The 15,990-nt window shown below is 39.5% G+C and overlaps 1 protein-coding gene across 1 annotated transcript in view; it reads right to left on the reverse strand.

Moving 5' to 3' along the window:
* Positions 1-13,217: 13,217 nt before the first annotated feature.
* The window catches only part of LOC126187372 (xenotropic and polytropic retrovirus receptor 1), a 304,308-nt gene continuing 301,535 nt past the window's right edge, over positions 13,218-15,990 (reverse strand). Inside the window, exon 11 of the mRNA XM_049928417.1 lies at positions 13,218-13,753. Within this exon, the coding sequence (XP_049784374.1) occupies positions 13,504-13,753 (250 nt within the window). The 3' untranslated portion in view covers positions 13,218-13,503. The remainder of the gene's footprint in view (positions 13,754-15,990) is intronic.

The raw sequence follows: 15,990 nt of genomic DNA on the forward strand, positions 1-15,990 counted from the left end.
CACTATAGTAAAATAACTTTGACAGGTAAGTCCAAATGAAGGATTTCTTTACAATCATAAAGCAATTATGTTTCAAATAAAAAAAACAACAAAATATCTAAAACTGTTCCTGAGATATAGCATTTTAAATTTTTTTCCAAAATTTGCATCTTCAAAATGGTATGTGCAGTGTCATCTTTTGCGGGCTGTATCTCAGAGCAGAAATTTTTTTGGAGAAAACAAAAAAATACATGTTTCTTACTTGTCCTTCATTTTAACATATGCTAAGTTCTATAGCATCTGAGATTATGAAGGTAAGATTTTATCCTGGCCTGCGTGAATTGATATGGACTATGCCTAACGCAGAATATTGAATAACCTACTTAGAACAGTAAGCTGTGGCCTAACAGGGGTGTATGACTTTGCTACAACATAAACCTACCTGCTGATGCAGTATACTTTAAGTCCAGTTGCACAGTCTTGAACCATTAAATCTATCTGCCCTTACCTGTGGTGCACTTGTTCTTATACTGCAGCCCCATATGAGCACTTACTTGAACCTTGACATGCTGAAAGGAGTTGGTTCACCATTAAAGAAAGCACAAACTAATCTAGTAAAATCAAATATGTTACTGAGGGTTTCTGTCCTTCAATTAAGCCTGTATATACATTACAGCATTTACACAAAGTTGACAATAGCACTCACGAGAATTTGGGGAGCTTACAATACAGACTAATTCCAATTGACAAGACAATTCCACCCTACCTAAATAGCTACTCACACATAACATTACAGACACTTTGCTGCTGTCCCAGGCAGTACTTAGATATGAATTGCCAGGATAGTTCTAGAATCAACCAGCAATAAAGCACACTATTTCTCCAAGACACAAAATATGCTAACCTCATAGTCATGACTTGTCGACTATCGGTGACACACAATGGTCTCCCCTCCTACTTGTTGTAACTTTTGTGACTGAAATGATGTCGAACACATCACATTACCAAGTATTTTCGTAGCCAAATTGTAGTGTCCTGTGGAAACTCCTCCAAAACACTTGCTGAAATAATTCTCCTCTCTATCTGCTCATTACCAAGGAGTGTCTGCTCTCAGAAATTGTGTCTAACTTGTAGTTTGTGCCACATGTATTCTTATGCAGGCTTTCCAAAAGCTTTCTGTTGGCACTCTCTGAAGCCCGCCATGATGACAAGACATCTTGGGCATTCGACCTCACCACCAACATGAGAATGGTTACCTCCTGTCGCTATGCACTTGCAAGAATTCTGATTTCAGTGCTTGATTAAAATTGAAATTTCCCATGATATATAACTCTGATCACCAGGCTGTTTGCACCAAATGCTCTTAAATAAATGGCCACACCCACACACCTAATGTTCCAGCCTCTTTGTCCTGTTACTCAATTCTTATGCTTACAGCAACAAGGACATTGACAATGAGCAAGGTTAGTGATTGTACATATCACTGCCATGTTTCACCCTGCCCCACTGGTTCAGAAACTTAAGGAGTGTTAAACAGCAATACCAGTAACTCCATTTTCTGATCTCTCTTCACATTTTTGTCATAAATCTTATCCCATTGCATTTAACTCAATTTCTTTTAAAATTACTGTGTTCTTCATTTTTTGCAAACTGCTAACGATTTTTAATACTACAAATAAAAATATACATACAGAAAATTTGCACTTTTATGCATTAGTCACCAACACAAACAGTATTCTTTAATTCATTTATTTGCCTAAATACACTTTCTTTAGATGTCCTTTAATCTCCATTTTTTCTGTACGACTTTGTTTTTTTAACATACAGAACACTATTTAACCACACTCGTTTGCACATTTGTCATTTAGAGATGGTGTGAAGGGGCTCTGGATTCTCCATTGCCCTCCTTTGTTCAGTAATAAAGTCCATGGATGTTATGGAACAGGGAAGGCTCCTACTGTCTGTTGCCTTGTTACAATGATGTCGCCTTGTGTCACTACTGTTCATTATGTCCATTATTTGGAGAGTAGAAGTGCAGGGAAGGTAGATAACTAAAGAATGGTCATGCAGTTCCCTCCAGTATATGACTGCAAACTGAAGAGGGAGCAGATGATTACTCATTATATCTACTCCACCACATGACAAGAAACAACTACAAGATGTGTCACAAAGCTAAACCGACCCTTCGCAGTGCACCTCATGAATCCCTAGTGAGGCAGTGTGCAGACAAGCCAGCGGGATGGTTATTTTCCTCAAAGTGAGCTAACACTACTTGGTATACACTAATGCAAGAAACACATATGGACTGAATCCACGTAAATCTCTGTACTCTTTTCTGCACTGCTAGAGGGGAAATTGATTCACAGTCATCCCATATGGCAGATACAGTATACTTCTGGGAAAAGCTACCTTCCCACCATGAGCACAGCTCACTTTTCAGGTTGCAGACAGACTATACCTCCCCAGCATTTCCTGTCCAGTTTTGTTATGCAAGTAGACAAAATTACTTCGCTGAGCTTGTGTTTATAATGGTGGAGTTATTTTCAGTTTATTAATTGGGCATCTGTTAAGTGTAGGTGACCATAATGTTTTGGATCCGGCAGATTGGTCGCCATCAAGGGTGTTGCACACCTTCAGTTCACGAGATACTGCAGAGAGGTTTGAAATCAAATCCAGGACATTGGCGCCAAGGCTAATGGTCAGGGGCCTTATGCCGCCACTGCTCTTGTCCCTTCTGCCGAGAGGCAAATGGAAAATTGTCAGCAACACATGGCACAACTGGATGGTCACCCATCCAAGTACTGGCCGTGCCGACAGTGCTTAACTTTGATAATATAACAGGAACTTGTGTATCCATTCTCGTGTGACTGTTGGTAGTGGCTCCACTCGGTGTGGTCCATTATACAAGTGCCAGCAATTCCTGAGAGGAATATATTTATGCAGTGTACCAGTAACACAGTTAATGGTGAGAGAAGTGCATTAACTTTCTGGTCATTTATTGAGTCATCACAAGTGACCACATTTGCACAGCTTCACAATATGCTGTCAGCAATAGATTCTGCATTTACCAAGCCAATCCCCCTCTCGCCCAATCCCTCTCTTGCCAACACTACAAAGTCGCTGTCAACAAAACAGTTACATACTATAAATTTTTCAGCCTTTGTTTATAGAAACATATTTTACATAAAAACACACTTAACAACTGCAAATCAGTACTCATTTAATAAACTGAAAATAACTCCACTATATAAACATGAGTCCAGTGAAGTGGTGAGGAAGTCTCCTTTCCCATAAGAACTCTACAGCAGCCATATGGGACAACAACAATCAATTTCCCTACTAGCAGTGCAGAACAGTATACAAAGATTTACATAGAGTCTGTCAATATGCATTTATTGTATTAGTATTATTATTAACGAACGCCTGTATTCCATGCAGTGTTAAAACACTTTGTGCAAAGTGAACACGCCCTGGGCCGATCTGTGCACTGCGTCGCCAGTGATCCATTAGGTGTGCTGCAGAGGGTCAATATAACCTTGTGAAACACCCTGTTGTTGCTTCTTGTGATGTAGATGGGAAGAGAGAGTGGGGACTAACCTGCTCATTCTTCAGTTTGCACATCTACGAAGGAGGGGAAGCACGTGACCATAATCCAGGGACCTGCTTTCCCTCACGTGACTACCCAACCCCTCTGTTACAGCCACAGAATACATTTTATCCCTCTACATGGTTCTACAGCACTTACATTGCATAAGCACATTTAATATTTGTTTTTAACCGACATCATTTCACAATAAAGATTAATTTTATAACAGTTAACATTATTTTTAATAATCTGTGATTCTTCCATCCCCTGAAAATAAGGAAACTATTAGTCCTAGAGAAAAAAATTATAGGGCCTTTTTTGTATGAAATTAATTTAATTCTGTACTGGGAAACATTTTTGCAAGAAGTCATGGTTTGTGAGTTATTCAAAAATAATGTAAAAAATGTGAACTTTAAACACTCCCCATCCTAGAGCTCACACACCACAGGTGGGGCTCTTGGTATGTTGTTCATGACACTCCTTCCTATCAGTGTACGAAAATTTGCAAGTATACGAATTCCCCTATTTTCCCTTTTTTGGCCTTGGTTGACTAGGCTATAATATAAGTTTGTAGGGTCTGAGAAAACTAATTTATTCAGTTTTAAACAACAGAAAAAGATCATCTGAGTCCTGGTGGAAACTATAAAGAAACAACACTGGAAAGCTCTATTTGAAAAGCTAAATCTAGTGTCAGTCTCAAGAGACTGTCATTTTCACAAAGTCAAACTTGCAACTTTTCGAGGGCATTACTTCTTGCATCAGTATGACACTAGACATTGAGCAACTTACATGCTATTTAGCATGAACTAAAACTATATGAAAAACCTCCACGTTGTATGGGTATCAAATTCATAATTAAAATCTGGAAGGGGAAGTGTAGCTGTAGGAGACCTGGAAAAAATTACCTGGCATTAAGTGCTACTATAATTTAATGCTTGTACCATTGAAAAGATGAATGAAATAAGTATTAGTGTCAATGATGAGAAACAGTTGAGATCAGTAAAACTGAACAAAGCTCCAGGGCCTCATGGAATTCCTGTCAGATTCTATACTGAATTTGTGGCAAAGTTAGCCCCTCTTTGAACTAGAATCTATCGTAGATTCCTTGAACAAAAAACCATGCCCAGTTCTTGGAAAAAGGCACAGTTCACATTTGTCTGCAAGAAGGGTAGTTGAAGTGATTCACAAAACTAATGTCTAATATTGATACGTTGTAGAATCTTAGAAAATATTCTGAGTTCAAACATAATGAGGTGTGTTGAACAGAATGACCTTTTCAATGCCAGCCAGCATGAATTCTGAAAACATCGATCACGTGAAATCCAACTTGCACTTTTCTCACATGGCATACTAAAAGCTTTGGATCAAGGCAATCAGATAGATGCTGTATTCCTTGATTTCCGAAAAGCATTTTACTCAGTACCACATCTACACTTATTGTCAGAAAGCACGATCATATGGGGCATCAAGTGAAATTTGTGACTGGACTGAGGACTTTTTGGTACAGAGGAAGCACCATGTTATCTTTGATGGAGAATCATCAGATGTAGAATAACTTTGGGCGTAGCCCAGGGAAGCATGTTGGGACCCTTGCTGTTCACATTGTATATTATCGTCCTTGCAGACAACATTAATGTAACATCAGGTTTTTGCAGTTGATGCAATTATCTATAATGAAGTATTACCTGAAAGAAGCTCCATAAATATGCAGTCAGATCTTTATAAGATTCCAAAGTGTTGCAAAGATTGGCAAATTGCTTTAAATCTTTAGAAATGTAAAATTGAGCACTTCAAAAATGGAAAAAAAGAAACATGGTATCATATTGTAACGCCGGAAATGCATATCATCCTATTTCCATCTATTGTACTATAAATTTTTTTCCTTATTTTGTTACCTGAAGATATGACATTTCTGTGTCTTTATATATATATGTCGATGTATAATTGGTTTATTTGTAATTTTACTCTGGGTCTGGCCTAGGGAAAACTATCCTATCGAATGATTACATCAATAGATCGTGTGGAGAACCAAAGTGTTTAGGATCTTTGGTAGTGTCAACTCTGCTGCATGGAGCACGGGCAGAGGGGAGTCTGGCGGGAGTAGGGCAGTGGAGCAGCTGTGTTGTGTGACGCTCCCACGAGTTGCCGCGTTTTCGGGGTTTGGCAGCATGTAATTGCACTCGACTTGCTATGTTAGTTTCTGACATGGTGTCGCGGATGGGAAGCGTTAGCTGGCACACATCAAGAGCCTGTTTCGGCTGGAGACCGTGTCGAGAAGAAAGTGCACCAACATCCAGCTTCTGCAACAGCTACGGCCGATAATGAGTGATTGTTGCCACCTCCTCGACCGATGACTTCAAACCTTCAATCAAACAACAAGGAAGACTGGAAGCACGTAAAGTTTTAGAACTGTATGGCAGACCTCAGCTTTTAAAATTGTTCCATTTGCCTCACAAAATTACAGTAACTTAGCATGAACCTTTGTCGCTCATTGTCCCAATTGCATTACCAAGCAGGGTCCCTTCCTTTTCCGGAATGAACCAGAGTATCGTTGAAATTCAAACGCCAGCATTAAAGTAACATCATTCCATTCCACTGCTTTAATTTCAAAGTTCAGTGACAGTATTCATAGCTGGCTACAATATTTAGATTACACAAGCACAAATTAAGGGTGTGAGTTTTGTTACCGTATTTTAGCTTACCTGTGACTGCAGCTCAGCTTGGTACGTACTAAATTTTACTACTGTTAATTGTTCAGAATCATTTAATTCAAGTCCAAAGTTAAATCTCTTATTTCTAAATTGCATAGATTCAAGTAGCTTTTGAAATGATTGTTGAGGTAGCCCAAGACTAACTTTATTTTACTGACTTTCGCAGTGCTTCAGAAACAAAGCTCACTATTAATTTCAGTCACTAAATTAACTTTCAATTTTTCGGTTTTATTAATTCTTTTGCTAAATTAAGTCAGAGTGTAGCGAAATTTATTACTTCTGACAAACATTGTTTTCACACAAGACGTGTCAACCTTCAGTTGCCACGCTTTTAGTGCTAAATATATGTGCACTAATATTTCATTTTCAGTAATTATAGTAGTTGTCCATGGGACTGGCGACCGTAATTTTCCTCAAATATCTAATTAACGCCAATTAATTGTTAACTTAATGACCACACATTTACTTTCTTTATTAACTTTACCCCTTTTCAAAATTAATTTCCACCAATTTCATTTGCATTTTTCCTTTCATTTAGATGTGACCCTTTCCTCCCTCTTTACCGACAGATTAACTTTGGTGACGATTGCTTTTCCCAGAATTCCATTAGGTGCATGCGGTTTAATTTTTAACTGTCATTAAGGTCAATAAGTGAGAGGGAGGTTACAATATGACTATAATATCAATGAGTCACCATTGGAATCTGCCAACTCAAACAAAAATACTTTGCAAGGACATGAAATGGAATCATCACAGAGGCTCAGTCGTGGGTAAAGCTGGTGGTAGACTTCGGTTTATTGGTAGAACACTGAGGAAGTGGAATCAGCCTACAAAGGAAATTGCATAAAAATCACCAGTGTGACTCACCCTAGAATATTGCTCAAGTGTGTGGGATGTGTACCAAATAGGACTAACAGGGGATATTGAACATATATAGAGAAAGGCAGCATGAATGGCCACAGGTTTGTTTAATCCATGGGAGAGTGTCGCCGAGATACTGAAGGAACTGAACTGAGAGGCTCTTGAGTATAAATATAAACTATCCACGAGAAAGTTTATTTACAAAATTTCAAGAACCAGCTTTAAATGACGACTCTAGGAATATACTACAATCCTCCACGTGTCACTCACATTGTGATCATGAGGATAAGATTAGAATAATGACTGCACCCACAAAAGCAGTTAAGACACCTTACAGTCATTTGCAGAATATAGATGTAGATGTAGATAGTGTAGAAGATTATTTGAATGATAACCATGCCAAACAGTATCTGTCTGGAGAAATAACACACTGTGTGTTACAAAAGATTCATTTTAGTATTCGAATTTACAAGTTACTTGTGTAATAATCTCTGAGTCTATGAGCCACATTATGTGATGATTAGGATTTTTGTTTGATTTGAGATGAAAGGAGAAAATGTTCTTTCCTGCTTAAAGATAAAGGACTACCGGCCTGACGCAGGTAGAGTGCAGCCCTTCCACTTGCGGCAGTGCAAGTAGGAAGAGGAGGGGTGGTGGGTACCTTGCCCCGCCACCTTTTACCCGCAAGAGAGAACGCTGGTTCTCATTTTGACAGAAAGCTTAGTCAACCTAGGTCTTAGTCCCATTAAGTATGATAGATTGTGCAGCAGCTTCAGCACACCAGACCATATTTTTGTTCTTTGGGAAGTGATATGCAGATCAAATGGACACTAGATGCCCCTATTTAAAGTTTTTGTGGGTGCTGAAAAGGCCTTTGATTCATTTAGCTATCCTCCTGCCATGAAAGCCTTAACTGAGCAGGGGACAAATGGCCTGTATTAAAAATCCTGTACCATATATATTAAACTTCTACAGTTTTGTTAGTGTCAGGGAAACACCTTAAGTTCCCAATTGACAGAGGAGCAAAACAAAGTGATCCCATCCCTCCCAAGCTACTCTCTGCCATGCTGAAAATGACAATGTTAGAACTGAACTGAAAAGAAAAAGGAATTAGAATCAGTTGGAACAGGCTTAACAACCTGAGATTTACAGATGACATCATACTCTTGGTAAATGATCTCGAAGAGCTACAGATATTGATATTGGACCTCACTCCAGAATATCAGACAGTGGGACTGAACACAAATCTTTCCAAGACAAAAGTTGTAGCTAGTAAATGGAGCATGGTAGGAATCGTGCAGCTCAAAAACACACAACTGGATACTAACAGAGAACACATTTATCTTGGCCAGCCTGTAAATCTGATGGGATGAAACATCAAGCTAGGCTGGCAAGCATTTTGTTGTGACGTATAAGAAAAGACAAAAAAAGAGATGAAGACATCAGATTAATTATAGAATGAAAGTTTTCATGACTGGATGACATAGCTGCTGGTAAACCTTTCGAGATGTGAGGTTGTGGTCCAAGAAACTCTTCTGTTCCTGACGTTTCATCCAGGACTGAGCTGGACATCCTCAGAGGTGCTCCTCCGCTGAGTGTTGCTGACTGACGAGATGGATGTCCAAGAGCGATATATATACTGTATGAAAGGGGGACATGGTTGAAGTAACACATGATGGGCAGAGATAATCCTTGTCGAAGATAAATCTTAACTATCGATTGTCATCTTGTCAAAGATAAAATTGTCTAGTGATTCTGCAGAGCTACTGTCTGTATGTCTCTAAGTTTCATTGCTCCCCTTTTATATTAAAATTATCCTGATGCCTATAAATTTCAATGGCTTCTCTATGTAGTTGTGGATATTAATTTGATGTTGTAGATAAAATTTCTGTTTCAGAAAAGTTCACTTTGTGGTTTCCTGACTGAAGAGCATGCTCTGCTACAGTTGATTTCTCTGTTTTCCCTAGCTGGCAAAGACTTTTATGCTCTTTTAGCTGTGTATTTACACTCCTTCTGGTAGTTCCAATATCAACTTTACAACACATACACAGAATTGTGTATACACCACATGTCAACAGAGGAGGGCTGTATTCTTCACAGATCGGAGTACTTGACTTATTTTCTTTGTTGGTCTAAAGACTGGTCTGATGTCATGTTTCTGTAAAATCTTACTGATCTGATCCATTACTTTTTTAATAAAAGGGAGAGAAACTGTATTTTTCCGTCATTGTGTTTCATCCTTGTACTTCGGTCTTCTGTTCCTTGGTTGCAAAATTCTCTTTATCTCTTTCCCCGAGTAGCCATTTTTCTCGAAGACCTGCTTCAGAGGTTTTATTTCAGTGTTCAGGTGTTCTGATGTGCATATCCGTTTGACTCTACTGACAAGACTTTTAATCACACCTCTCTTTTTTGTCTCATCTTGAATTGGAGAGAGAGTTGTCTCAAGACGAGATTTCCATCCTTGCAAAAGGAGGAAACTACACTATAAGACCTGGGAGAGTACTAGTTGAAGATATTATTGTGAATATAGAAGCAGGTATACAAAATCTCCCCCGACAAAACTGCAAATGCAATTTGAATAAAAACCACCAGGGTCTTATGCCACAATAAACCTTTGGAAAGTAATTTAACAAAAGGCGGGAGGAAGACTCTCAGAGATTTAAATGCAGATGAAAAAATAGTGGTTCTTCCTGCTGAGAAAGGGAATGCTACGAATGGTATGAATACAGGGGATTATTGAAGCAAAATTTTGAACCTTTTAACCTCAGGACAGTACAAAAAACTTAATGAAGGGCCCCACAGCAGCATACTGAAGAAAACAAATAATCTACCTCTATTTGAAAAGAAGATAAAAGAGGAGTGAAGCTATGTGTCCTAGACTGTGTGGTGTACCCAAAATTCATAAAATAGATTTTCGTTTGAGACCCATTGTTAATGCCATCAATTCTCCCACGTACGAAATAATGAGATATCTGGAAACCCATTTACAACCATGTATTGGGAAAACTGACTCATATATAAAATACTCTCATCATTTTATTGAGAAACTTGAAGGACTTATTCTGGTGCCTGAAGATATTCTTTTAGGTTTTGACATAGTGTCCTTATTTATTATGATTCCCGTTAACAAAGTTATGATTTTCATAATGGATATTTTTCCAGGAGATTTGACTGCTCTTTTTAGACATTGCCTTACTTTGAGTCAGTTCCAGTGGGATGATGAATTTTATGAGCAACTTGATGATGTAGCAATGGGTAACCCATTAGGTCCTGCAATTGCTAATTTCTATATGGAGAAATTTGAACAATTGGCTCTGGACAAAGCAAATAAGAAACCATCTCACTGGTATCAGTTTGTTGATGACACATTTGTGGTTTGATCCCATGGTAGAAAGGCTTTGGATGAATTCTTTGATCATCTAAACAAAATTAATCCAAAAATCCATTTTACCATGAAAATGGAAAATGATAACAGAATATTTCTTGGATGTTTTAGTTATGAGACGTTCTGATGTAAGTTTGGAACATAAAGTTTTCTGGAAAGTAACACATACCGACAGATTATTTGCATAAAAACTCCAATCACCATCCACAACAAAAGAGAGGTGTCATTAAAAGTCTTGTTGATAGAGCTGAACGGATTTGCACATCGGAACACCTGGATGCTGAAATAAAACATCTGAAGCAGACCTTCGAGAAAAATGGCTATTCGGGGAAAGAGGTAAAGAGAATTTTGCGACCAAGGAACAGAAGACCAAAGGACAAGTATGAACCACAATGATGGAAAAATGCAGTTTCTCTCCCTTTTATTAAAAAAGTAATGGATCAGAGAGGTAAGATTTTACATAAACATGACATCAGACCAGTCGTTAGACCAGCAAAGAAAATAAATCACATACTCTGATCTGTGAAGGATAAACACCCTCCTCTGTCGACATGTGGGGTATACAAAATTCCATGTACGTGTGGTAAAATTTATATTGGAACTACCAAGAGGAGCATAAATACATGGCTAAAAGAGCACAAAAGTCTTTGCCAGCTACGCAAAATAGAGAAATCAGCTGTAGCAGAGCATGTCTTCAGTCAGGAAACCACAAAGTGAAGTTTTCTGAAACAGAAATTTTTATCTACAATGTCAAATTATTATCCACGACTATGTAGAGAAGCCATTGAAATTTATAAGCATCAGGATAATTTTAATAGGAAAGAGGAGGCAATGAAACTTGGAGACATATGGACAGTAGCTCTGCAGAATCACTAAACAATTTTATCTTTGACAAGATGACAATCGATAGTTAAGTTTTATCTTAGACAAGGATTATCTCTGCTCATCACATGTTACTTCGACCAAGCCCCCCTTTCCTACAGTACATATGTTGCTCTCAGACGTCGGACCAGTCAGTCGGCAAGACTCAGTGGAGGAGTGCCTCTGAGGATGACCAGCACAGTCCTGGACGAAATGTCAGGAACAGAAGAGTTTCTTGGACCACGACCTCACATCCCGAAGGGTTTACCAGCAGCTGCATCAGATTAATCACTGACTTGAAGGACATCCTAGAGAGAACAGCCACTATAAAGGGGCAAAGGGTTGGCCATGTTGCCAGAAGAAATTATGATTGAGGAACAAAGTTAGTGCGGGAGCAGAGTCCAACCAATGGGACAAAGACCTGAGGAAGATCAGCTGTGAATCAACCGGCTGAGTATCACCTGAGACCTTCCTGGAGGAAGTAGTTCCAGAAATACCTCAGCTCAGTACTCGGAGAAGCCACATCATTTAATGAAAGGAGTGGCTACTGCTGCTGTGACGATGATGGATTGTAGATCACTAGTCGCTGTGTAGAACTACTCTTGAGAAATGGTCAGGCATACAAAAAAGGACAATAACTGACTGAACTTTTGGGCTCTGACTCTCTGGGAATCTATTCCAACAGGGACAAATTTTTGTTCTGATGCTAGCATGAAAATAACAGTCTGCCATTACACTGGCTAGACTCCTTGAGGGATTAAGGTAATAGCTCCTGTACTATGAAATGTTTCTCCAATTCAGCTGGCTGATAGCTTTAAGACAAAAGACTTTTTAGTGGTAATAGAAGGAGTAGAGGTGACCACTCCCCATATACCTGAGGGTTAGGCAGATGAGATATGTACGAAATTGAAAATGTAGAGGTTTCAGACAAAGTCATGCTGTATCCATAATTATTAGTAGTGTTCATACCGAATCACTGCAACGATCATGAGGTGAAATGTGTTCAGGGGCTGTATGAACTACTGTTCAACAGTTATTGCATTAGCCAACAACTAAGTTCTCTAAGCTCCTATTCAGTCATTGCTTGGAAGTGATTTATGAAAACATGATAAAAACAAAATCAGGGATTTGAATCACATCAGGAGTGAATGGAAGCCTATTATCAGTCAAAGCAGTACCTCACTTGGTGCTGGAAGTGAGATGAGTTGGAGATGTTGATACTTCCCCAAGTTTCACACCAAATTCTCACAACATCAAAACTACTCTCGATGGTGTGATGCGAATGAGTTCTTTGAATATGACTATAAACATAAGACTTCTGGATTAAAAAACAAAATTAATTTTGGCAATATGCTGCAGCTTTGTTTGCTATCAAAGACTTTTTGAGTTAATTGTTTGCTAGAAGACACACGATTCTGTTTAATATTGCTGAAGTCTAACTTTTATGATAGTAAACAAAGTAATTCAATTTTGGGAATGAAAGAAAAAGATGCTTCATTTTATCAGAATGTAATATTTGCAGTGTAGATTTAGTATTATTTCTAACTTTGTAATGTGAACAAAGGGCAGTCTACTACTTTTCATAACTTTACAACTGAATTTCTGCTTACAGAAAAAGTGTTTGACATTTCTGCTCCAACTTTAATATCATCAGTTCAAAAAATAGTTTTTGGATGGTAGCTAATGAAGAAAAAAGTTCATTCTTAATATTTATACATATACATTAAAAATAAATATTAAAATAATTACTATACTTTCAATAAATACTTTTAAATATTTACATAAAAATAGTATGCATTTACACACAGAAATACTCTTGATAAAATGTCAAATCTACGGGCAAGAAATGAAATGAAATTTATTGATTCTTATGAAATTTGTGTTGTTTATCACAATAAATACTTCTAAATATTTAGATTGAGATAGTACTGTTTCACACACAGCGATAGTCTAAATGAAATGTCGCAAGACAAGTGAGAAATGAAATGAAATTTGATGATTCTTACAAGATTTTTGTAGTTTCCTGTAAGTGAAAAATTAAGTAAAGACACTAACATAACACAGCCATTTTGTGGAATATGTGGAGCTTTTAGAGTTACACACTCCACTAAAGATCAGCATCAGTTGTCTTTGGCCTCAAGATTGGTATCTGAATCTTCACTGATTAAAGTAATTTTTTCTTCTTTAACCTTCTTCGCAGTTTTTCTTTTCTTTCTGTTCACAACACCATCATCCTCATCCATCATTCTGATAATCTGCACCTGGTCAGATGAATCTATTGGTGCTATTGATATATCTCTTACTGCACGAAATTTGCCACAGTTGTTAAGATGTTCATTTTCTAAACGGAAGAAGTTCCACACGAAGCGTCTGTAAAATGTAAGTAATGAATGTAAATCATTATTATTTACTTGTGTCAAATATGTCTGAATGCAAATATATGCAAGACAATAAAAAAAGGACATAAACTGCAAAACAAAGTACGAAGACAATAAGAATAGGGGTAAGGGTAAGTTATATAACATTAAAACAAATTTCAGCAACGTCTGATGTATTTGTTGTTCATCTATATCATCCTCTGTACACATATGAAACTGTATGTACACTCCTGGAAATGGAAAAAAGAACACATTGACACAGGTGTGTCAGACAAACCATACTTGCTCCGGACACTGCGAGAGGGCTGTACAAGCAATGACCACACGCACGGCACAGCGGACACACCAGGAACCGCGGTGTTGGCCGTCGAATGGCGCTAGCTGCGCAGCATTTGTGCACCGCCGCCGTCAGTGTCAGCCAGTTTGCCGTGGCATACGGAGCTCCATTGCAGTCTTTAACACTGGTAGCATGCCGCGACAGCGTGGACGGGAACCGTATGTGCAATTGACGGACTTTGAGCGAGGGCGTATAGTGGGCATGCGGGAGGCCGGGTGGATGTACCGCCGAATTGCTCAACACGTGGGGCGTGAGGTCTCCACAGTACATCGATGTTGTCGCCAGTGGTCGGCGGAAGGTGCACGTGCCCGTCGACCTGGGACCGGACCGCAGCGACGCACGGATACACGCCAAGACTGTAGGATCCTACGCAGTGCCGTAGGGGACCGCACCGCCACTTCCCAGCAAATTAGGGACACTGTTGCTCCTGGGGTATCAGCGAGGACCATTCGCAACCGTCTCCATGAAGCTGGGCTATGGTCCCGCACACAGTTAGGCCGTCTTCCGCTCACGCCCCAACATCGTGCAGCCCGCCTCCAGTGGTGTCGCGACAGGCGTGAATGGAGGGACGAATGGAGACGTGTCGTCTTCAGCGATGAGAGTCGCTTCTGCCTTGGTGCCAATGATGGTCGTATGCGTGTTTGGCGCCGTGCAGGTGAGCGCCACAATCAGGACTGCATACGACCGAGGCACACAGGGCCAACACCCGGCATCATGGTGTGGGGAGCGATCTCCTACACTGGCCGTACACCACTGGTGATCGTCGAGGGGACACTGAATAGTGCATGGTACATCCAAACCGTCATCAAACCCATCGTTCTACCATTCCTAGACCGGCAAGGGAACTTGCTGTTCCAACAGCACAATGCACGTCCGCATGTATCCCGTGCCACCCAACGTGCTCTAGAAGGTGTAAGTCAACTACCCTGGCCAGCAAGATCTCCGGATCTGTCCCCCATTGAGCATGTTTGGGACTGGATGAAGCGTCGTCTCACGCGGTCTGCACGTCCAGCACGAATGCTGGTCCAACTGAGGCGCCAGGTGGAAATGGCATGGCAAGCCGTTCCACAGGACTACAGCCAGCATCTCTACGATCGTCTCCATGGGAGAATAGCAGCCTGCATTGCTGCGAAAGGTGGATATACACTGTACTAGTGCCGACATTGTGCATGCTCTGTTGCCTGTGTCTATGTGCCTGTGGTTCTGTCAGTGTGATCATGTGATGTATCTGACCCCAGGAATGTGTCAATAAAGTTTCCACTTCCTGGGACAATGAATTCACGGTGTTCTTATTTCAATTTCCAGGAGTGTATGAATGTATGATTGAATGGACACTCAAGGATGTATCCAGGATTTTGTCAAAAGGGGGAGGGGTCTAATTTGTTAAAGAGGACTGTAAAAATACTCATGTTTTTCATTCATTTCTAAGATTTCCATACAGGATGATATATCTTTTTATTCAGTGGTGATCTTGGAGTTTTTATCAAGTGGAGATACAATCTCCACACTTAGGAGTGCTGTATTTTGCCAAAAAGCAGTCATGCTCCAATCTACCCTCTCTTCCAAGGTCATTTTACACTCTTCTTCTTTGAGACTGTATTTAAGATGAGGGAGTGATCAGGAAAGGACGAGTGCTAATTTTTTGGGACACCATGATTATTACAAGCAGGGCTTTTGGAATAAAGAAATCTCTGTTCGACAGAGAAGCTTGGACAATTTTTGGTGTTGAAAATGCAAAGGATCAGGAATTATTCAACCTTACACTTTCACAAATTTCCTCATTTAAGTACACGTATTTCCCTTTTTGTGACGTAAGAAAGTTCGTTTTCTGCATTTCTCAACACACAAATTCATGAGCCTAAATGAGGAGAATTTGGATTATTATTTATGGC

This window comes from Schistocerca cancellata, chromosome 5 (genome assembly GCF_023864275.1).
Source record: "Schistocerca cancellata isolate TAMUIC-IGC-003103 chromosome 5, iqSchCanc2.1, whole genome shotgun sequence".
NCBI classification, from domain to species: Eukaryota; Metazoa; Arthropoda; class Insecta; order Orthoptera; family Acrididae; genus Schistocerca; species Schistocerca cancellata.